Below are 24,832 nucleotides of genomic sequence, written 5' to 3'. Positions count from 1 at the left end.
CTCACATTACTGCCATGTTTTTCAAAGTATACCAGTGCTTCTATAATCCATGATGTATCTGCTACATCTTTAATTAAAGTTTTTTCAACTGTTGAATCCACCTACATTCCTTATGTGTTGCATTGACATACCAACACTCAAAAAAATCAAGCAAATTCATTATGCATATACTAGCAGCTTTGTCGGTGTGAACACACACTACACCTTCAAATCCCAGGTGAAATTGGTGTTGAATGGAAACAGGGACACAGCTTTAGTCTTGTTTCCACAGGCTAATCTCTTTATCTGCACTTAGCTAACATCTCTCCATTCTGCTCGTCTTGTGCCAGTCTGCTTAGCACGCTCCCGTCTTGCGCTGTGATGTGCTCCTGCTTAACACCTTGGCTGAGCTCGCTGAATAATGCAGAGGGGACCAAAGCCCGCTGAGTCAGCACAGAGGACAGGTCAGTGGAGACGCACACCGTGGCTCAACGGCCCAAGCAGCAAATGCAGAGGCGGCACGCACAACCAAGATGCACCGGTGCGTGGACACAAAAATATACATTTCCATGGATTCTTACACTGACTTAACATGTATATACAGACACAGAGAGGACGAAAGGAAGAGAAGTAGAGAGATCATCATATGTTAATTTTTTTGAACTGCTTCTGCGATATAGATTTTCTGATCAGTCATGCCAATGAAAGCTTATCTGAAATAGAATTTGAAATTGAGGGAGGCACATAAAGGTAACAGGACGCATTTCTGTGCATAATTTGCCATGAGCTGTCAGGACGAGATGGGGATGAAATGTATAATCAATGCACATTAGAGCCTGTTTTATAGTCGACACATTTGCCTTTATGACAATGCATTATGGCACACCAATTAGGTAGACCCTAATTTATAACCCTTCCCTTACATTTGGCCGCTTTACTAAAATGACATTACTAAACTAAACTCTATACGACAACATTACTGGAGGCAATGATATTGTTTTAGAACTGTCATTTTTTTTTTAAACAGAGAAATCAATGTAAAATATATTAGAATTTCTACATATTTTTGTTGCATGCAGAAGTTGCATGTTGCAAGTCACATTATACATACTACAATCCTTGTGAATGAACGATACAATTTATTCACAAGAACAAAATGCAGCATAGTTGGCCCTCACACAGTCTCACACGCACATGCCTACATGCCCTGCGTCACAGACATTCACAGCTACAGTGCTGCACGGAGGGATGGAAGAGGAGTCAAAGGAGGAAAGGGGTGATCCATGAGACAGAAATCCACTGACTGGAGGTAAAGTAAGAGAGGGAGAGAGCAGGTGGGTGTGGGAAGTCAGCCCAAGTTGTAAGGACATATTGCGGGGAGGGTTTTTCCGGAAGGGGCAGGATGGAGAGAGGCAAAGAATGAAGGATGAGGGGGGCTTGTCCCTGTATAACCTCCTATACTGTGATGGAGTGTATTTACCAACACCTCATCAGCAATATCCTCTGTGTGTGTGTGTGTGTGTGTGTGTGTGTGTGTGTGTGTGTGTGGCTTGATGCAGTGTGTGTGCATTACCCTCTATGTTATCTCTTTGTTTGATATTGTATCTGCAATGTAAAAAAAAATGTAATCTCAAGACATACTGTTTCTTTGTTTGGTGCAGTGCAAAACACTGATCACATGGTCCCGTAGACTGAAACAGAGGGGGGAGAATTTCTGTTTTGTATAACTCTGGCTTACGGTTGGGTTAAGGGCTGGGCCTTTGTTATCCTTGGAACGTATCGAGAAATGCTACGGGATTCTTCAGATATTTCCAGCATCTATCATTCACTCCAGGCAAATGTCAGGAATACCATGCTTGTAGGCTCAATCTCGCCACACGCATTTCGTGGATTTCGTGAGCACCCCTCTGTGTGTGCTGTTTCTACATTAAGGGCCAATGTGATAATATGTGTGTGTGCTTGTGAGAGTATTTGGAAGTTTGTGTGTGTGTGTGTGTGTGTGTGTGTGTGTGTGTGTGTGTGTGTGTGTGTGTGTGCTTTCTTGTAAGGCTTGTTAGAGTAGCAGTTGGCTCCTGCTGACAGCTACTGCAGTCTGAACAGCAGGGCTGACGAGGACAATCAATTAGCCCTGCATTCACATACAAACGCATGTGCATGCACACACACACATCCAAGTCCAGTGCAGTCACTATATAATAAACATTTAAGGTATATACCAGCAGTTTCCTTAACATCTGCATGACTTTATGGTTCATATAACTTGGCTGTCACTGGGCTGTGTGTGTGTGTGTGTGTGTTTGCGTGTGTGCGCGTGTGCATGCATGGTTGTATATGCTTCACATCTGTGTGTGTGAATGTGTGACAGTGTGTGTGTGTGTATGTGTGTGTGTTTCTTTAGATAAGCCCCAGCTGCAGTAGTAGTACATGTTTATCAGCCCTGATCCCTCTAAGGGCTGCGCGGGCGCTGGGTGCTGGATGACGTACGTCTGTCTGTGAGCGTGCTTGCTCCGAGCGACGTGCTAGATGCTGAGCAGATGCTGATGTTTTGACAGCCATCTTGATTTCAGTCCGTCTGTCTCACATCAGCTGTCTTTGGGTATGCACACGCGCACATGTGTGTGTGTGTGTGTGTCAGGATGCGTGTGCCCAAATCTTTGCACCCATGTGTGTATGTTCAGAGCGCGGGGTTAAGCAGTGGTCTGCCTGTCAGCGTGTATCTGACCTTATATCTACCACTGGGATCACTTATCCTGCTGCAGGCTCCACAGTATAACACATAACACCATCCTCTGCCATTTCTCAGCCTTTCTCCTTTCATTATTATTTTCTCTTTCCTGCTCCTTTGTCTGTCAGTTAGCTTTTCTCTCTGCCTCTCTCTCTCATTGTTTCCCCACTGATACCCCCTCTAACGACGCCTTCTCCCCTTTCTTCTGTGCTCCTATCCACATTTCTCTGTCCCTCTTTCTCTCTATCCCTCTCTCTCTCTCTCCTCTGTGTTTGCATCCTCTACTTGCGGCCCTCCATTCCGTACTCTCTGCTGCTCAGATAGCACATTCAGAGAGTAAATGATGAAATGAAAACAGGAGAGGGGAAGCTAATGAAGACAGGAGGAGACAGAGGAAGAGAGAGAGAGAGCGAGATGGTGGGAGAAATGCTGAGATACATAAATGGAGAATCAGAAGGGAGCGAGGGGGAAATATGGGGAGAATCGCTGACAGTTGGAGAGGGAAAGATAAAAGTGTTTGACAGAGGAGGGGAGAAAAAAATAATCTTTTTCATTTGTGTCAGAGCAGCATTGTCAGAGTAACAAAGACATAGCTCTCACAGTGCACTAGAGGATTTATTTCTTTCTTTCTCGCGCTCTCTCTGACGCACACAAACACGTCTAAAACACACAACATAAACACACATGCGTTTATCCCTTTCCTTCAGCCGGGATCGATCTCCTGGGGTGAGAGTCACCATACTGACATTTGTCATGTTCTCACCTTTGCTTAACCCCCGCCACTAGTAGAAACCCACTGGCATGCATCATACCGTTGGTATTTCGGGATCTGTATCTTGCATTTTAAAGTTTCAGCAGGTATTGAGGACATAGCAAACCTCCTAAACTCTACCATATACCTTTTTGTACTATAGCTCCCAGAGGTTTCACTCTCAAATGGAACTCCACAAATAATCTTTAACACACAATGAAAGACTTGATTGCTAAATTCTGCACTAGTTGCATTTTGCTGGCCTGTTAAAAAGTATGTGGAGAGTGCCACTGTTTCTTTTTATTGACCGGGCTTGTTAAATTAAATGCCTATAGATCTGGTCGAGATGCCCATTTCACCTGTTCGGCGGATTGGATTGGGAATGAGAGATTGGGCATGAAGAGTCCTAGTGCAAGATAAAATCTGAATAAAATTATACTTTGGTATGATGACTTTGGTTCAGTCGTTGAGCACACACATTATTATGTGTACACAGAATAGCTGATTTAAAGAGAGAGAGAGAGAGAGAGAGAGAGAGAGAGAGAGAGAGAGATGGTGTTTGTGAATGGATGGATGGATGGATGGATGGATGGACAGATAGATAGATGGATGGATGGATGGATGGACAGATAGATGGATGGATGGATGGACAGATAGATGGATGGATGGATGGACTGCAGTGTAGAAGCTGTGCATATGTATGTGTGCAGTAACATCCTCTTACCTACTCTACAGCAGAGGTCTGTTTAAATATGAATACTCTCTGCTTGGTAGCTCATTTAAACAGAACTACTTGAACATTAATTTAGTGATTCTTGAGAAGTGGGACAAAAGGCAGTCTTCCAATATTAACTGCTGTTATGTTTAAAAGTAAACATATTTAAAATTGGAGCTCTTATTAGGGATTAAGAATAGAATGTCTGGAGCACAATTATCCCCTTAAACTTAATTTTATCATTATTATGTCAAATATATGACACTTGTTATCTTCTCACGACGTCCAAAACAAGTGTGTCCACAGAGAAAGGATCAATCATTCATATGCAATAAAACTATTAAAAATGTACTTTAATGATTAAAAAAATGTATCATCAAAAGCAACACTAAATAATCTCTCATATCAATAAAAACTGTTTTTCTACAACACATTCATGTTTTATAAGGTTTCATAGTAGTGGGACACTTTTTCTCACCACCGTGAGACAATCTATTAAAATGTAAGAAATTCAGCCAAAATAAGGGGCAGCTGTCACTATGAAGGACCTTTTGTCACATTCTACCTCTGCAGAGTACATAAGAGTCAGACAGGCTCTGATAAGTGTTGTAGTTTTAGAATATTTTACATTCCAAATCTTGAAAGTCCTGCGTCACAACCATGATACGTCAACACCGACTTACAATTTCTGAAGAAGTTATTTGAAATGTTTCAATCATTTTATTTTCCAGAAGTAGTTCATACTAGCACCTCTAATCAACAGAAAAAAACAAATGGCTACTAGAAAAACTCCATTCTGTTTAAGAAACGTTAAATATGTCAACACTGTCAGATGTCAAAAACATGTACACTCAACAAAAATATAAACACAACACTTTTGTTTTTGCTCCCATTTTCCATGAGATGGACTTAAAGATCTAAAATTCATTCCAGATACACAATTGTACCATTTCTCTCAAACATTGTTCACAAATCTGTCTAAATGTGTGATAGTGAGCACTTCTGCTTTGCTGAGATAATCCATCCCACCTCACAGGTGTGCCACATCAAGATGCTGATCTGACATCATGATTAGTGCACAGGTGTGCCTTAGACTGTCCACAATAAAAGGCCACCCTGAAATGTGCAGTTTTGTCTCACAGCAAAATGCCACAGATGCCACAAGCATTGAGGGAGCGTGCAATTGGCATGCTGACAGCAGGAATGTCAACCAGATCTGTTGCTCGTGCATTGAATGTTCATTTCTCCACCATAAGCCATTTCCAGCAACTTCGCACAGCCATTGAAGAGGAGTGGACCAACATTCCTCAGGCCACAATTGACAATCTGATAAACTCTATGCGAAGAAGATGTGTTGCACTGCATGAGGCAAATGGTGGTCACACCAGATACTGACTGGTTCTGAGTCCCCAGACCCCCAATAAAGCAAAGAAATGCACATTTCAGAGTGGCCTTTTATTGTGGACAGTCTAAGGCACACCTGTGCACTAATCATGATGTCAGATCAGCATCTTGATGTGGCACACCTGTGAGGTGGGATGGATTATCTCAGCAATGCAGGAGTGCTCACTATCACACATTTAGGCAGATTGAGACAATGTTTGAGATAAATGGTACAATTGTGTATCTGGAATGAATTTTAGATCTTTAAGTCCATCTCATGGAAAATGGGAGCAAAAACAAAAGTGTTGCGTTTATATTTTTGTTGAGTGTATATTCATATACATTTTGAAAATATTTTGTGTGGCCTCTATCAGTCTTGGTGAATATTTGTGATCACTATACATCTCATGACTCTAACATAAATTGAGGGAAAATTAATTTGTGTGTCTGACGGTGTTGACACAAAATAAGGAACGGTAAGGTAAAAAGCTCATTTTGATAAGGAATGGCAAGGTAAAAAGCCCATTTTGATAAAAAGGACAACATCTGGGAGGTTGTGTCAAAGCTTAGCTCAGTAGCTTAGTATATGTTGGATACATACATGTAATTTAATTTGCCTAAACATAGGGTTTGTATTTTTTCAACATTGCACCCTGTTTTGTCCCACTTCACTGAATCACTGAATTAAAACATAAAGTATTCCAAATAATCCGCTTTATAAGAGACTGTGGGTTAAACTGTGTTGTAATGTATCCAAAAGTTTAGTTTACGCTCAGTTAGACACACAAACAGCCGGAAGATGGACTCAAACAACCTGACAGTTCAATCAAAATATAAAGGCAACGGCAACATTGGGTGTTTTGTATGATGGGGCTCTGACCTTATCACACCCCTCAGGGATACACCAAGCTCAGCACAGCAGAGATTAAGTGGGACGTTTTTCAGTCGGTAAATGCAGCAGAGAGCCTACATTCCCTGCCGTATTGCAAAGGGTATATTGGATTTATGCGGCCGTTAGTTGAGTATGTCAGCTGTGAGTGTGGCAGTGCGCTGCTGTAATTTTCCTTTAAAGGTTCAAGATTATTACCATCATGGCTTTATCTGTCAATTTTTTTAATGTCATAAAAAAGGGGAAAAACTGACTTTTATTTGGATTGCTTGCCTCACTGGTAAAGCTACACTCCCTCGTAGCTTTACTAGAGATCCTTTTCATTTCCCTCAGAGAGCCTGTTTTTAAATGCATCACCTTGTCTGAAGAGATATTAAAGTAATTAACACACCAGCTGCAACTGCAGAGGCATTGTTAAAAAGAAAAAAACACTTAAGGTTGCCATTGCCTTTAATTGCTTTGTATTTTGATTCAAGAGAGTCACTTAAGTGGGAGTCCATTTTCTAGCGGTCTCTGTTTAACCGTGCATTTGTAAACTAAACTGGGGGATACATAATAACACTGTTTATTGAGTATTTGGGATATCTTTTAAATTGAAGTACTGTTTAAGTAGTGCTGTTTGAATGAGTGTCCATGGCGCAGAGTAAAACAGAGCTCTGTGGTAGGTCAGCAGATGTTAAGGCACTTGTAGCACACTCAAGTACCGCACCGTTTCTACGGTGCCCGCCACCCAAGCATCCACAAACTCCCAAACAAAACTATTCTCTCTGTCTATCCCTATATCTCTAACACGCTCACACAAATGGTTCAGCATTTTTTTTTCTCGCCCATTTAATGTTGAGTCACATATTAGCTCTGTTTGTCCAGGACTGAGTCATTGCAAACACTCGCTATCCAAAATACCTATTCAAATCCATTTTAGACAGCCCATTCACTGCTTGCCTTTTCCGCACACTCCTTTTTCAAGCGCTCATTATCCTTCATCCTTATTCATCAGTGTAACTCTCACTGTTGGGGTCCACACACCCCCCTCATTCTTTCCAAACTCTCCTTTTTTATTTTCCCTCATATCTCTTTTGTTTTGTTTTGTTTATTTTGCACTTTCACTGCTTTTTCAGTTCTATCCCTCCAACTTCCAACCCTGCGACGCCATGCACTCTATCATTATTTTCACACCTCGACTCTGTCACTTTTCATCTACGTCACTTGCTCATTCGGTTTGCCACATTTTATCCCGCTCCTCTCTCTCTCTCTCTCTCTCTCTCTCTCTCTCTCTCTCTCTCTCTCTCTCTCTCTCTCCCTGGCTCTCTGCTTTACCTGCTTGTCAGCTGTTTCTGTGAAACTCACATATTGGCAGACACAGCTCCCCTCCTCTCCTTCAGCCCCCCCCCCCTTTGCTTTACCTTGCCTAACCCCTCATCTTCCCCTTGGATTATAACTTGCCGCTTGTTTGTTCTCCCACTTTATCCATCTCTGTATTGCTAAGCCCTCTCTCTCTCTCTCTCTCTCTCTCTCTCTCTCCCATTGTTCCTCGTGAAAAAAATACTCTAAAGAAAACTCCTTCGGTGCCATCTTTATTCTCTTCCTGTTCCTCATTTCATATACTCTTCACTTTCATTTGGCTTACTGGCATAATCACTTTCCTTCCTTGTTGCTACCTGCATCTCTCTATTTATCCTTTCTCTCTTCCCAGGCGCCCTCCACTATTACCTCCGTCTGTCCTCTGTCATTCTGCTGCTCCTCTGCCGCCCTCTAATTCCTCTCTAAAGAATAACTGCATCCCCTCAGTATCTGGAGAGAACTGTTGCCTTGTGAAATAAGTGTGTATAGCACATCAGAATTCAGAGCAAGCTTGTATTAACACAAAACTGAAGATGTTCCCAGTTAAAGGAGAGGTAAGTGATATTTTTTGTTATTCATACAGCAATCACTTTAACAGTATGCACACTTCATAAGTTAACACTGGTCTCCCAGCCATTCAGCTTTGCAGCAATTGCCGGATAAAATGTTGAGTATCCCGCTCGTTTATATCCAATGAGGAGACAAAGCTATCACAGCTATAAAGAGGCAGGTCTCTATGCCTGTGAACAATATTCCATAATAGGAATAAACTGCATAAATTGTGTATATGTGGGTGATCCTGAGGAATCCATTGTTCTTCTAAAAGAAAAAAAATGCAGCATGAGGTGCCAATTATGTTTCCACTTTCCACAGAGTGTGCACGAATGTAGCCTGACCCTCCCAGTCTGAGAATCTAGATTTGTCTGTAGCCTTCACCATTGTTGACAGACTTATGGGTCATTCCACTTTTATTCTCCCTTTTTTTGGCTTTTTTCTTTATGCTATGAGTTCTGATCATCAGATTCTTGGATCAGATAATCTGCTGAAGTTCTGCTCCATACTCTGTACCCCTCTCTCTCCTTATCTTTTACCACCCTCCACTCCTCTATCAGTCCTGCTTCCTTCCATATCCTCTTTTATGCTCTGTCCATATGGCCTGCCTTTGGGGCAAACTATCTCTCTCTCTCCGAGCTGACGGGGCAGAAAAACTGGAGGGACAGGTCTTTTAACTTGGCATATCTCTCTCGACACACTTTTCCCATTTTCTTTATCCTCCTCTGTGCCCTCTAACTTCTCTAAGCCCCCTTCCAAACTTCCACTTCTCCCCTTTTCCACTTTCCTCCTAAAATCCAAGCGCAGCAACATAAAGACCTACTGCACTCAATTTCCAATGCATCGTCAACCTCTTTGTTTCACTCTTGTTGCATATACTTCTCTCCTGTCAGACTGGCCAAGTGGTAACCACCCTAATGTTCCTGTGCAGGGGAGGAAAGGACTCAGTGCCAAATGTTTAGGGGTGGGGTAACTTTGGCTCAAGCAACGCATGCATAAAAAATGTGTGTGTGTGTGTGTGTGTGTGTGTGTGTGTGTGTGTGTGTGTGTGTGTGTGTGTGTGTGTGTGTGTGTGTGTGTGTGTGTGTGTGTGTGTGTGTGAAATTATGACAAGTGTTTATTGGGGGATTCCCTTGAAAGGGAGATCCTGTAATTGTCTCTGCGTGGGCGTGTAGCTCCCTGACGGGTGTCCTGAGTGTGACTCATGAATTCCAATAACCTCAGTGACACTCCTCCCTGCTGCCGCCCCTGTGTTTCAATGTGGAGACGCAAAGACATTTGGTTAAACCCATTTGCATCCTGTCTTTAATCAATCATGACACGGCAGCAGGACAGGAGTGACCGGATTGATGGCCGTGTGTGTGTGTGTGTGTGTTTGTGTGTGTGTGTGTGTGTGTGTGTGTGTGTGTGCGTGTGCGTGTGTGCGTGTGCTTGTGTGTGTGCGTGTGTGTGTGCGTGTGTGTGTGTGTGTTGTCAGAGGCAAGGCCACCTTGAGTTCTCAGACAGAGTCAAAGACCATGACATCACACTCGCTGCTATCATCTGGAATCAAGAGTATGAGAGCACACATGCCTCAAAAACTCACATGGTGCTTTTCTGCCTGTGCTTATGCGTGTTTAACTGTGTAGCTGCTTCCTTTCGGTTTATTTATGTGCGTATGTGCCTCTATTTCTTTTACAGTGTTAATGAAAATCTGAAAAGTGTTATTAAATGTTCGTCAGTGAACAACGGTTGATAAAGTATTGCTTGTGCCTTTTGTTTTGGGGGAGTGTACCGCTGTTCGAGTCTGTGACACTGTTTGCCGCATTGCATTTGCTCGCTAAGGCAACAGGTTGTTATAGCTTTTGATTAAAAAAGAGCTGAAACAGATGGTGAGTGGGGGGAAGAGATGGGACGATAGAGACAGAAATGAGATGGGAGCGATTGAAAGAGGTGGATCTGGAGAGATGGAGTGAAATGCAGCAAGGCATAGACTGATAAGGCAGCACTTAAGAGAGGATGGCAACAGATAAGAGAAGAACTATTGGAAAGAAAGAAGAAGAGGACTCGGACGGATATGCCAAGGGCCTGTAGAAAAGATAGTGTGGTTGTGTGTCACTGAATAGAAGTAATATTCTCTCTTCAGCACAGTGGCCTTAAAGGCCTACTTCACCGGTTGGAATATGAAGGTGTATTGAACTTGGAGATCCTATTTAGTATAAATGTGCAAACAAGCCTGAGAAAAGGCAGAAATAATGTGTTAAGGGTTAGGATTAACAGGACAGCTGGGCCAAGGGAAGACTAATGGAAGACTGAGGGAAGAAAAACCTCATTCATTATATTATAATAGTTATTTTATAATGATAGAACGCTGGTTCCATATGGGTGAAGTATTCCTACAAACACTGTATGTTTGCAGTCTGTGGTTTGTTTTGTTTAACAGATAACCATGCTCGAGACTGCAACTATAGCCATTCTCTACAAGCAATAGCTTTTCATACATTTAAACTGTTTGAGATGCTTGAGTGTCTATATGAGTGTGTATATATGTGTGTAATAGGGCTGCAATTAACAATTATTTTGATAATCGATTAATCTGTATATTATTTTCTCGATTAATCGATTAGTGTTTTGGTCCGTAAAATGTCAGAAAATGGTGAAAAATTTTGATACATTTTCCAAAGCCCATGTTGACGTCCTCAAATGTATTATGTCCAAAACACACAGATATTTAGTTTACTGTCATAATAGGATTAAAGAAACCAGAAAATATTCACTTTTGAAAAGCTGAAATCAGAGAATTTGGAAAATTACTCGAAACGATTATTCGATTATCAATATAGTTGGCGATTATTTTAATAATCGATTAATAATCGATTTGTCGATTAATCGTTGCAGCTGTAAGTAACATTGTTGCTTAACCTTTTAGTTAATCCAAAAAGATAACCGTGCACTTAACTCTCCACATTGGCTCACACTTGTTTAAGATGTATTGACTAATGAGTATTAACCTTGAGAACCAACTTAACAACACTATCACAAATAATTATTATGTATTTGTGTATTTGTGAGCCACATGAACACAGTTTGTTGTGTAATAATAATGTGTGTTGTTTTAGTAGTGAATGGGATGATATCTCGTGTCTGGGTGACTGTGTAAGTTTCTATCTGTGCATGCACACACACACACACACACACACACACACACACACACACACACACACACACACGCACACGCACACGCACACGCACACGCACACACATGCACACACACACACAGACAGTATGTGAAATAGGTTTTAATATCTGGGTCACCTGGTCTCTTCGGCAGAGATGATAAGTTGTTTGGGGCAGAAAGGCCAAATAGTGTTTACTTTGCTCTGTGTTTACATGCATATATCTGAGTTCCCTTTTCTACAAATACACTCTGTTCCCCCACCCCACTTCCCCCAACCTCTTTACTGCTATCAACCAACTCACTTCAATTGCCAATGAAAAAGAACGAGCAAAACGATGAACAAACACGGGAGAAAAAAACCTTGAGGGGAATTCCTTTAAGAGAGCTAAGACATTCTGTCAGAACATCATCACATAACTTACACACACACACACACACACACACACACACACACACACACACACATGAATACACAATCGTACGCAAACGGCACATTCACAATAGTAGATAAATTAGTGAAAGCTGTAGAGCCATATCAGCCATATCAGCTTCACCCCTGCACTTGGTAACACAGCTAATCAGCAGCAGTCAATCAAATAACGGAACTAATCTCTCATATTCCACATAAGCCGACTGTAAGTGCAACACAGTCACACATAAACACACAGACACATAGACACACACGCAAGCACGCACGCAGGCACACACACACACACACACACACACACACACACACACACACACACACACACACACACACACACACACACACACACACACAGATAACTTCTGGGCAGTGTATTTTTGTAAGACTGCATGCTGTGCATTAAAGAGCTTTTCTAAGCCGGTGCAGCAACAACCAATGTGTCAATAGCTGCTATCACAATGACTCATAGTCTTTGAGCAACAAAAAAAGAATTCCCTTAGATAAAAGTAAATCTGATATTACAGTAACAGAACAAAGAGATGGGTTGACATGTCTGTAGGGAGGTCTTTCAGTGAGTGGCTTCCCCTCTCCCCATTGAGAGAAAAAAAGCCATATCATCATCTTTAAATGCTCCTGTGAGAATAATTAAACCCTGCATTGTTTTAATGAGTGCTGGTAGAGCAGTGATTCAAAATGCTGACCCTCTGAAACTGTGAATACTATGGAGCCTCCTACCTGAATCTATACTACTAAAATGAAGCTGGCTTTGCAGTGCAGAACAAAAACATTGGCAATCTTTTCCTTCACTGAATGCACCGAACAAGTCATTGACAGCATCGTCACAGGGAGTTCCCAAATTTTCAGATTAGTTAGTCTGATGGATACAAGTGAAAACAGCTCAGGGATTGGTACAGTTGTTTTTGTTTCTATTTTAATTTGACTGACTCTTTGAACATGAGATCATGTGTGCAGGGGAGAATTTCTGTAGAACTTCAGCATTATGCAGATCAAAAGAATTCTGAAGTATCCTTACAGTTTATATTGGAGCTTGAACAGTGCTTTCTTCTGATCTTTCCTGCTCAATACTATTCATTCTCTTGTTCAATGAGAGAACACACTTTTCATCCTGCTGCTGGTACTTTGAATCTTGACCAAACACAGTGAGTGCAGGCAGCTGTTGTCTTCTTACAGTGTCCACTTTTATTTTGAAACAAGCGGTTTCTTTGTCATCAGTAACTGGCTTTCTTCCCGGCCTGTTTCACGGTGGCAGTGCTACAGTACAGCTGTCACTCTGCATTACTCTACATAATACTCTGCCACACACTTTTATATACAATACTTTGTAACTGCACAAGACCCAGCAACTGTTTTGCATCTGACAGGCTGCAACCCATACATCCAAAATCTATGGATGCTATACAAACTCAGATCAAATAATAAAACACTGATACTGACTGATCCCTATCAGCGTCACAATCTGAATTGTAAGTCAAAAATCTATATCGATATAATTTATCCGTAAAATGGCAAACAGTTTCACGCAGGAGCCTAAAAACAGTCTGAAGTTTCAGAGTTATTTGATGAGGAACAGAGGTCACTGAAATGTAAACTACTTATTGTGTGGTCATGACCTGACTCTCCGTGTTATTCTTTTGTTCAAACACACACACACACACACACACACACACACACACACACACACACACACACACACACACACACACACACACACACACACACACACACACACACACACACACCACACACACACACACACACACACACACACACACACACACACACAGGAGTGAGAGGTGATACACCTCGGGGGCAGTCATCCAGGTTAGAACCTAATACAGTGGTATTTTCAGGTTTCTCTGCCAAAAGCAACCCTGCAGCTGTGTGCATGCCTGTATGTGAGTGTGTAATCAAAAGGCACTGTAGGGCTGTGACTTTAGCCTCAGGGCCAAGTGAAAAGTAAGCATGGCGCACCTGCAGGAAGTTACTAGATGGACAAGAGGTTTGGGTAATCTGAAGACTGGCTACTTGCACATAGCTGTCTGAGACATGCATGCTCCTTATTTAGTTTACACATTCCGAACAATGTGGAAGCAGCTTGTCATCCAGCAGACTTTACACATCCTCTTTTTAACCTTTACATAATCTAACTTATCCTTTTCTTTCACCAGTCTCTTTTCTGTTGCTCTCTCTCTCTCTATCTTTCACACACACACACACACACACACACACACACACACACACCCCCCACACACACTAACACAGGTGTGTATCAGTGTGTCAAAAAGTAATTTACAACAACAGGGCAGTCACAATTGCCAGAAAAGTATTTCATATGTCAATTAAATAGCTCAAATATAATAGGTCCTCTCACATCAGTATTACTGAGAAAGTAGATGAAAATGACAGAAAGAGACTGTTTGCCTTATTTAAAATACTAACAGGAGGCCTACAGTAAAAGTACAACTTGTGATTTGTACACTCTCCTGTTAGATGTTCACTAGCCTACACACAGACTACAGAGACATTACGGTACATACCACACAAGCAACAAGCACAAGAACAAACACATGTAAGAGCTAAAGACACCTCACCATCAGCCCTGTTGTTGCCTCTCCTGACTTTGGCGGTGGAGACCTGAGCCATCGCGAATCCAGTTACTGTACCCAATATTAAAACCATCCACATCTGGAAAAACACCGGTCCACTCATAGCGATGACACACTCGTCCGCGCTTTAAACAAAAAGATACCTCAGGCCAAAAAAGTTTTCTCAAAAAACTAACTTTCACAACTTTCAAGCTTAAATGAGAGCCACTTGTTGACTGTTAACGCCTGGCGCACTCGATGTCCCGTCTCTTGCCAACGTGCCCCACAATCCAAGTGTTTGTCTCCTGCTCAAAGTTAAGAGCCCGCAGACACCGTCAGGAACAACTGTGAATCAAACGAAGCGCAGGTGGAGTGTTAATATAGCTCCCTTCACGGCCAAACGTGAACCTACAGGCGCCGTACTTTCTTATCGACGCGGCGTTATTCTGTTTAGTCTCTGACAAAAAATATCCCGCATAGTTTAGCAGTTTCTGTCAGACACGTATGCTCTATTGCTCTATGAAAGTCGGCGCGTCCACCTTTGCCAAGTGAGTGGTGCGCGCTCATGATACGAGTGTGCGTGTGTGTGTGTGTGTGTGTGTGTGTGTGTGTGTGTGTGTGTGTGTGTGTGTGTGTGTGTGTTGCGTGCGTGCGTGTGTGTAACTGAGCGAGAGATGCTGAAGCGGTATGTCAAGGAGAGAGAAATAAATGCAAATTAGAAGATAAAAAAACATTTCCAATCACTACATCAGTGCGTGTCATCACTGCTTTGTGTTAGGTGGGGTGAAGTCCCTTGAGTGGTGGGCAATAGGGAACAGCTGATATGAGCTCACCTTGATTCTTGAGGTCAATTATGACACTGCATGTATAAAATGCATTGTTAATTTGAGAACATAACAATTACAGCAAATCCTTTAAGTAGTACATTGACTATAGGCTCTGTAATTCTATCTAAATGTAATAAAATGATTTGATACTTAGATCACGCAATCGCTCAAAGTTTCACAATAAGCTGTTACACTACCCGTCTAACACAACCCTGGATGGCAAGATTGCACTTGTTGAGGATCTTAATAAATCAATCCAGGAATTAGATTGCCGGGAAACCATCAATAGGCAGCGTTGTGCAAGCCAAAGGCGGCTCATTTCAGACAGGTATTATCATTTCTGAAGTAATAACAGCGGGAACATCTCAGAGCCAGAGGGGTTTATCCACCACTTTCACAAGCTAGTAGGCTATTTTGTGAAAAAAGAAAGAAAAAAAACAGTGCTTAAAACCGAGTTTCGAAAGTCTTTCTGACCAGACCATTCCCTTTGAGGGACGCTCACAGGTCATGTTTGTCACTTTCTTTTATTCTCACTCACTCACTCACCCACCAACCCACACACACCATCACATCTCATTTTCATTTTTTCTCCATTTAGACTTACGGGTGTTGAACTTGCCAACTGGAGGTTTCTGCTGACTCAGCAACTAAGCCCCCCTAAACCCCTCCCACTCCCCCCACCCCATTTCCCCAGCAATTGGCTAATGAGTAATGCAGCACCTTTAAAACTTGGAACCACTTAGGGAATGACATAGGTTATTAATAGAGAGCGGAAATTAATTAAAATTAAAAGCTGTTAGACTACCCTGCTGAGCTTCAAAGGCATAATGCACCCGGGGAGTGAATTCGTAAGTACACATAAAGATCGCTGGCAGGCACAGATGTATCGTACACCACCATGTATTCTCATGATGCACGCACGCACGCACACACACACACACACACACACACACACACACACACACACACACACACACACGACACACACGACACACACACACACACACACACACACACACACACACACACACACACACACACACACACACACACACACACACACACACACATATTTGAATGTTATTTTACCCCATTGAAACTATACCCTGTGCCTGAGGGGAAAAAACAAAATGAAGGAAGGAACCAATAGTATAAACCAAGTTTTGTGTTTATTGAATAAATGAAGGAAACAAGAGTAAACTAAATGGTTGGGGAAGACTGTGCTCTAGCAGCTGAGAGGAAGGGGGGCTTTGAAACACTGCAGTCAGGTGCCAAACATCTGCAATGAAGGCTGCACCTCTGCTTCACCTGCAACCCAACAGAACAGACACACAGAGAAAAGAACATTCTAAGACAGAGGCTAACACCTACCTGCCTTGGCTGTAATCATCCAGATCAGAATCCACTTTAATTGCCTAGAACGTTTTCACATACATGCTCTACTTTACTGTACCCAAAAAAGTAGGTAGCAGGTACTTTGATTGGTCAGAGATTGGTACTGCCATTGCATCATCAGAGGGTGGACAAGGTACTGTTGTGTAGCATGTGTAGTGCGGGCCCACTTTTGGAGCTTGCTGTTTCTCCAGTTTCTGTTCTACTTTCTTTCAGAAATGGCATTCCGGACAACCATGCCAAGGTTGCACGATAAGGTACAGCTATTCCTCACCTTAATGGTTGCCACTGCCACACATAATAAAATAGTCTACCAGCAACTCTCCAAAGAGATTGAAGTGCACTTATGCATGTTACAAGTTGAAAAAATAAAGATAGAATAACACAGCAAGTTTTTCTGAGTGGGAAAGGACATAACAGTAGTCGCTTTATGTTAGCCACTAACGTTGCTATGACGACCAGCTACACATAGGCGGTAGGCCTACTATCAAGGATAATATCTGTAATCAAAATCAATCTTCAGGAAAGTACCCCATACCAAAGGCGAGTAGAGTGGGGTACCATGTGATGGAAAAGCCTCATTTGTGGACTAGAGCGCAGAGTCAGTAGAAAAGATAATCTTTCTCTCACTGTATTCTCCACTTCTCTTTCTATGTGCGTGTGTCTGCTTGAACAGTCTGGCATTAGTCTCGCCTGAAGCGACTTCACAGTGAACAAACATACTGTAAAGCAACCTTATCTTAACCTTGTCTTATGTGTGTCTGTGTTTATGGGAGGCGACAGGCGTGCTTCGAGGCAGCCACGCCAACCGCTAAATTAAATGGTGCTGGTTTAATCCCTATAACTGACAGACCTGTTGGAATTGGTTGTAATGCCCTTGAGCAAAGCTCTGTGCATTGCTGTGCATGCTGCTAGGACACTCAAGCACTAAAGCAGGTTTTCAGTCTGAATATTTGATTTTATATGTAGTGACCAATATTGCTTAATAAATATCACTTTAGGCAAAGTGAAAAACCTGACCTGAGTAGATAAAGTATGATTTCCTTATAGAATGTGGGCTGAACTGTAAAGCTAGTTGGGAGACAGCTACTGTAGGCTATGTCTTGCTCTCTCCTCCTTTGCTAACAGCAGTAGCCTACCCCTCATATGTGAAATTCCACTAAGTTTCTCGATTCTGAATTTGAGTGCAAATGTAAAACTTGAGTGCTGTGTACGAGACGTGAACACACTTAATTGATTAGTCAACCCCAATTAGAAGCCTACATTCTTGCAATGACTGATGGCTCTGGTTGCCAAAATGACAAACAAATATCTTTTCAGTTAGCCCCTTGTTTTCAGCAGATAGTTTGGCTTAAATGATTAGATTTATGATATCTATCTTTAGATATCTCACAGAAAGTAATCTCATTTATGGTACTCATCTCATTGAGAGATTTACATTTAAAAGACTGAATAATGACTTCTTAATGTCCCTGTTACTCACCCATTACCCCGCACAATATACCTTCAACAGTCTTCAATACTTGTCTTGTCTTGTTATTAATGTATTGTTCTTGCATTGAGGAATGCATGAAAGGTACTGTTTGTACTTGTAATTAGGGGGCCAAGCCCGAGTAGGGCTGGGACCGCGTTTTGCAGAGCAACGCGGTTCCCAAGCCCTGCGGGGCAGGGAACCCTATTGTTCTTGTAGGGATTATTATTATTCCTATTCCTTACGTAAAAGTGGTGCTGCAGCCCAAACCGTAAAGGGTTGGGACATGCCACTTGCATCACTAGTTCAGACCCCCGGTCTCTCAGCATACAAAAAAATTCAGACATGCCGGCCACTAGGTGGCGCTACAACAAAGGAAAAGACGTTTTGGGCTATAACTTCCGCACCGAAAGTCCGACAGTCAAAAACTTCACATCCACAGATGCCCACAAGTCAGCTGCATCTTTTGAGATAGGCCACGCCCATTTGCGATAGGATAAATTTTTTGCTACATCGCAAAAACTGTGTCAGTCACCAAAACATACTCCTCCTACAGTTTTCGCCCGATTTGGACGAAACCAAAAGCATTACGCTCTCCTGACTCCCACGAGCAAAAGTGGGTCAAATAGTTTTTCTACGACCATCGGAAGACCAAACGGTAGCGCTTTAAAGATTCGCGAAAATTCCTTAAAAAAAAAAAAAAAGGGGATTTTCTTGAAACTGAAGGGAGACTATCATGGGGCATACCTGAGCCTATGGAAAAAATATGGGCTAGAAATTTCTATGTGGGCCGGACTTATTAAAAAAAAGATTTTTTAATTTTTTTTGCCTGTTTTCGCCATTTTCTAAGTCTTTAGGCGGGAAAATGGGAAAATTCAAAAAAGTGTCTTTACAATGGAGAGGTTGATAATTTCATTTTGCTATAACTCCCCAACCGAACATCGCACATTCAAAAACTTGACATCCACTTGTTTGGTACATTGAGCTGCATCTTTCTATCTAACGTAGTTTTGCGAATGTCATCCATAGGGGGCGCCAAAACCACAAAAAGCAAAGAAAACGCGTTTGGGGCTATAACTCCCACGCCGAACATCGCACATTCAAAAACTTTACATCTCCGGATTCCGTGAAGCGAGGGGCCGGCGCCGCGGACGACGACGCCCGATCCCGAGTCGCGTGGGAGGCTTGGCCCCCGTTCACAACTGCTTGCAGTTCTAGTTATACATTAAAATGTTTATGCACAAAGTAGAGTAAATTGTTCACAAAGACAGGGCGATTGGAGCCATCCACGTCTCTCTCCTTTTTACACACACACACACACACACAAACCTTCACACACAGACACACAGCGTTATATTAGAGTCTCTGGTTTGGGTCCAACCGGGCTGGTTTCCCAGAATTGGTGTGGTGCTGATAATGTATCCATGAACGTGTGTGTGTGTGTGTGTGTGTGTGTGTGTGTGTGTGTGTGCAGTAGCGGCCTTAGCCATGTTTCAACCCATTCAATTGAATGGGGCCCTCTGGGGGGCCCCCAACCCTTTCTATAGCCCCTTTTACACAGAGATTGTAGCATATTGACGGAACAACATCACTCCAATATGCCGGCTTTGCTTGCTTCTGTGTTATTTACACAGAACCAAGCAACGCCGGCCTGCTGGCGCATCAGTAGCTCCTTTTACACAGCGCTCCGGAATGAAAGAGGTGCTTGTAAACAGCGTCAGGTGACGTAAACATTTAGCGCCGCACCGGTCAGCTGCTTTACAACAACAACACTGGCTGGTGAATTGAGAGCAGAAGTGCTGGAGCTTGCAGTAAGAGGGCCGTATTTTACTGTCCCCACGATGTGCCAGTTGATCTCGCTACGCGCTGAGTCCAACATCACTGGGACTGTTAACCAAACTGACAAAATCAATCCGCTTCACCTCTTCACGTCTTGAGTTGTGTTAGCAAAACAGTAGCTCTGTGGCTAACAGCTGAGCCGGAGCCTTCAGTCAGCTGAAGCAGACAGTCTAGCGGGGCGAGCAGACTATTCCCCCATTACTAGGTCAAGCTGAACAAGAGCCCTCCGCTGCGCGTCGGGCTCCTGCTTCAGCTTGTCGGTCTTTATGTCTAGCAAGTGACCCGTTCGCTATACTTTATCCCTTACTTAGCCTAGCCTAGCTTTCCCATTGTACAACTTCTCCTGGGCAGAAATAGACTCATACACTCTGCAAAATGAAGCGCAGGGGTTTGGATTGAGCAACAGACCTTATGATCAGCTAGATTATACACCGTTCCTTTTATTTGGTGATTTTTACGGGACATCAGGCCGCCGTGATTAATGTTAAACACACGTCCTTCAACTGCTAACATGGTCGCATGTTTGGAACGTAGACTATGGAACGTCAAACGCCCCCCTGTTCCGCAACAACAAGCTGGAGCATTTAAACAGAGAGGCGGAACTGATTGTGTCGGGAATCTTACTACCCCCCGAGGTAGTAAAATTCCCGGAACAATCTCTCGCACCTTTCTTCCCTCGTTCCGCAACTGTCGCATTTATACAGCAGGGCGGAGGGTCGAAAGGCCGGCATATTCCTGGCTTTCACTGGCTGTGTAAAAGGGGCTTATGTGTAAATTCTATACTGTTCATAAAAAGTAGCTATCCACCCTGTATCTGTTGAAATGAGTCTCTCCATCATAGAACATGAGTCTGCAGACCAATCTACTGTACTGTTTTTAGAGTTGCAGAGTAAAGAGTGCTGCCTGATTAAGAAAAATCTGAAAAATTATGTTTCTTCTGAATCTCAGGATTTGATATAGCCTCTAAATTTTCCCCTCAAAGTGCACCAGATTGATGCCTTTTAATTCAAAAGGCACACATTTTCTTTCGGGGGGGATGCCCCCGGCCCCTCCAACAAGGACCAGGGTCCCTCCCACAGTATCCCTAAATCCTGTGGGAAACACTGACTTCCTTAATATGTTTTTACCATTAATTGTATATGTGCGGAAAAGTCAGTGTACCTCACTGGATAGGTAGGAGTGGGGGGGCCCTTTAAGAGTCTGCACCCAGTGGCTCATAAACCATCTACGAACCAACTGGATTCTATAATCTGTTTTCTTTTTGCGGGCAGCATGCACAAGAAATATGTATAAAAAAAAATAAATAAAAAAAAAACGTGGGGGGCCCCACACTAGGTCTTGAAACCGGCCCCCAGATCGTTAAGGCCGCCACTCTGTGTGTGTGTGTGTGTGTGTGTGTGTGCCCGTGTAAATGATCACATCTCTGTGTGTGTTTGTGTGTGTGTGTGTGTGTGTGTCCCATGTGTATGCAGTCTGATTGAAGCACCACTTTTTATCATATGAGCAACAGGCCTCCTCAGGTGGTGATTTTAGGGCCAGCATCAGATCCATCATGACATGAAGTCTTTGGCCAAGAGAGGATGAAGTCACAGGAAAAGAGCGTAAAACAAAGGGATGGAAAAAAGTAAAGGAGGGAAAAGATAAAGAAGAGAGAGAGGACAAAAAACTGAATACATTTAAATGGAGGGCTTGTTTTAGAGAAAGAGATGGTGTAGTCAGTCATTCATAATGTTTTCACTTTTTAGGCCACATATAATTTCTGTCCCTATAATATTATTTTAGAGACAATAATGGGGCAGACGACCTAGAAAAAGTGTATGTGTTCACTCAGCATGTATCAGTCTCCATTTCCTGTCCTTGTGTGGGCTTACGAAGGCATGTAAATTATTTCTAAAACTAAATTCTACAACCTTGGTCTCGATTTGACGAGAAATGACTCACACATGCAGTGTGGGTGTATAGACAATTACCTTTGTATGTGAGAGAAAAGTTTTTCAACAAAACTGTGGGTAAAAAAGGGCAAATTAAAAATATTATTCTGCTCTCAAAATGACAACATGTCTGCATATATGAGGGATTACATGTGCTCCATCATTACTGGCCCTGACATCACATATCAAAGGTGAATTGGGCAAAAACCTTGTTCTCTTTTCTCTTTTTTTTGTCTGCCCTGTTTCTTCTTTTGTCACTCCCCTGTCTCATGCCCTGCTTACCTCTTCATCCTTCCATCCTTTGGCTTAATGTCAGATGAAGGCGGATTAGCTCTGGTGGAGGGAGACGTGACCAGTGTTTTAGTGTGTGTGTGTGTGAGTGTGTGTGTGTGTGTGTGTATACTAGCTTACAAGACTTGAATAGCCCCAACGCCGGGGATCCATGACATAAAAAAGGCAGTAACCTTTAACTCTTAAACCTGTGCACAAGCTGTAAAAGAAATCAATAGAAATGTTAAACTGAGCTCTAAAATGAACACGCATTAAGTAAAGGGGAAATAAAACATTTGCTGACCTAATTTCGTACTTTTGCAGCTGTGGCATTTCTAGCATTTTAGGAACATTGAACTGTTTTTACACATGTGCTCAGCCTTAGGCATGTGGAGTCGGACAGAAGCAATGTATGCATGTACAGTATGTATCATTAAACTGAATGTTGGGAACATAGCACGTGTTTTGAGATGTTTCTATGGTTGTTTTAATACTTATACTTATTTTCTTCAGTGAATTCTTGTTCCGTTTGCAGATCTTTGAAGTGACACACAATTAAGCTGACCACAGCAGCTATTCCCTTTGAAGAAGGAAACTTTTAACATCCACTTTGAAGGCTGCAGGAGATGACTCTTTGATACTACAATGATACTTTTTGGGGGAGCTAGCACAGTCTCCTTAAAAGCTCCCACATTTCTGCTTCAGTAACAACAGTGCATTCCCCGCAAAAAAAAAAAAAAAAATCAGCACACAGTAGGTTGTGGGAATATCTCTAAATGAAGCCATAATTTATTCTTCTATTGTTTCATTTCCTGCACGTCTTCAAGGTGATCTGTTCAGGTCAGAGAGGTGGATTCCTCGAGGTTCCCACAGTAGTCGGCCTTTCTTGGCTACCCTCTGGGAATCTCTTAATGAGCTCAGCGTGTGTGTGTGTGTGTGTGTGTGTGTGTGTGTGTGTGTGTGTGTGTGTGCGCGTGCGTGTGTGTCACACAATATGAACAAAGGGCCATGGAGGTCTTGTATGACTGGAGTTGTGTGCTGTCCTTTGCACTGTCTGAGTGTGTAGGAGGGGAGAGAGGTGAGTGCACTTCCACCGAGCATGTGGTTGGTGCCTGTGTGTGTGTGTGTGTGTGTGTGTGTGTGTGTGATTGTGCATGTGTGTGCTTGTGTGTGCGCTTGTGTGTGTGTGTGTGTGTGTGTGTGTGTGTGTGTGTGTTCTAACATGCTCTGGTCAGTCGTCCTCCACTCCCAGTTCTCATTCATTAGAGATTCTGTAACTCCAGGCAGAGTTATGGCATTCTGTAGACAAAGGGATGTGACCCTGCGAGACACATTCTCACCTTGAACACACACTGTAGTCACACAGCACACATGCAAATTCATTTTGGCAACAAAACCCATGATGACCTTTGTTTTCCACATTTTGAATGATAATAATAATAAAACGTTACCTTTGTTATCAAGACCTATTTCAACAACTTCAAAATGCATTACGATATTTAGGCTCCTTCCGACAATTTTAACACAGTAAACAAACTTAAAGTGATAGTCTGCCCACCATTCATAGAAACATATACTTCATTGTTCGCCCATATCCTCCGTTTGTACTTATTAGTGATATTTTCCTATTTAGTAGCTGTAGTAGCAGTGTCTAATTAAAAATATATATTTTGGCCTTTTGAAGTCATGCAATTTAATCTCTTGTAATATCAACCTGGTTTTCAGTTGAAAAAAAAGTTTAATACATACTGTATATAGCATGAAACCTATTTGCATAATAAAAGTCACAATTACAGCTTTACACTGTTATTTCCTAATGTATTTGTCTTACTTTATTTATTTATTTGGATCCTCGTCAGCTATTGCCAAAAAATATATATGGAGACTTAGTTAGCTTTGTGTGTGTGTGTGTGTGTGTGTGTGTTTTGTGTATGCTTGTTGTCTGATGTTTGTTGCAGATTAGCAGTAAGTACCCAGGGGGCAAAGTGATTTTATGGACATGGAGCGTTGTAAAAGGTTGTTCACCAAAAATGACATCTAGGACCTTCCACGATCACAACCTGGGTGGACAACCTTGTCAACAAGCTGCTGGAAAGCTACAGCGGGCCGACATAGCAAATCAGAACCACTGTTTAAGTGAATGGGGGTGAATGGGGATGGGCTAATGGGGAATTTTTTGAACTTATAGATATCATTATGAAACTTTGCCAGTTGATTACTGACATTAAAACAACAACTTTTTGTATTACAGTATTTTCCAAAATGTTTAAATAAATATGAAAAATCATCAATATCTTACTAATGATGCGTACATTTGCATATCTGCAAAGCCCCAAAATCTAGATGTAGGAAGAAAACAAAGTCAATTTGTTTTTAAATTTTGAAAACAAAACAAGTGTCCAACTGCCTGAAGCCTTTCCTAGTCACAGTTCAAATTTGATCAATAACCCATAGAAAATAATTTTTTTACACAGTTACATTTCATGTGCTATGGACCAAAAGTGTCCTTTTGGAGTCTCCAGCTGCTATTTTAGGAAACGGCTAGACATACCCTTGGAAAAAACAGTGTACAAAATT

General features: G+C 42.2%; 1 protein-coding gene across 1 annotated transcript in view; it reads right to left on the bottom strand.

Annotated features, from left to right (window-relative positions):
• The window catches only part of pdgfd (platelet derived growth factor d), a 50,855-nt gene extending 35,805 nt beyond the window's left edge, over positions 1-15,050 (bottom strand). The window contains exon 1 of the mRNA XM_080053733.1: positions 14,532-15,050. Coding sequence (XP_079909859.1) covers positions 14,532-14,649 — 118 coding nt within the window. The 5' untranslated portion in view covers positions 14,650-15,050. The remainder of the gene's footprint in view (positions 1-14,531) is intronic.
• Between the last annotated feature and the right edge of the window lie 9,782 nt (positions 15,051-24,832).

Source organism: Ammodytes marinus, assembly GCF_949987685.1.
Source record: "Ammodytes marinus genome assembly, chromosome: 3".
In the NCBI taxonomy this organism is placed as follows: Eukaryota; Metazoa; Chordata; class Actinopteri; order Uranoscopiformes; family Ammodytidae; genus Ammodytes; species Ammodytes marinus.
The sequence above is the reverse complement of the archived record's forward strand: the minus strand, read 5'-3'. Positions and strand labels throughout refer to the sequence as shown.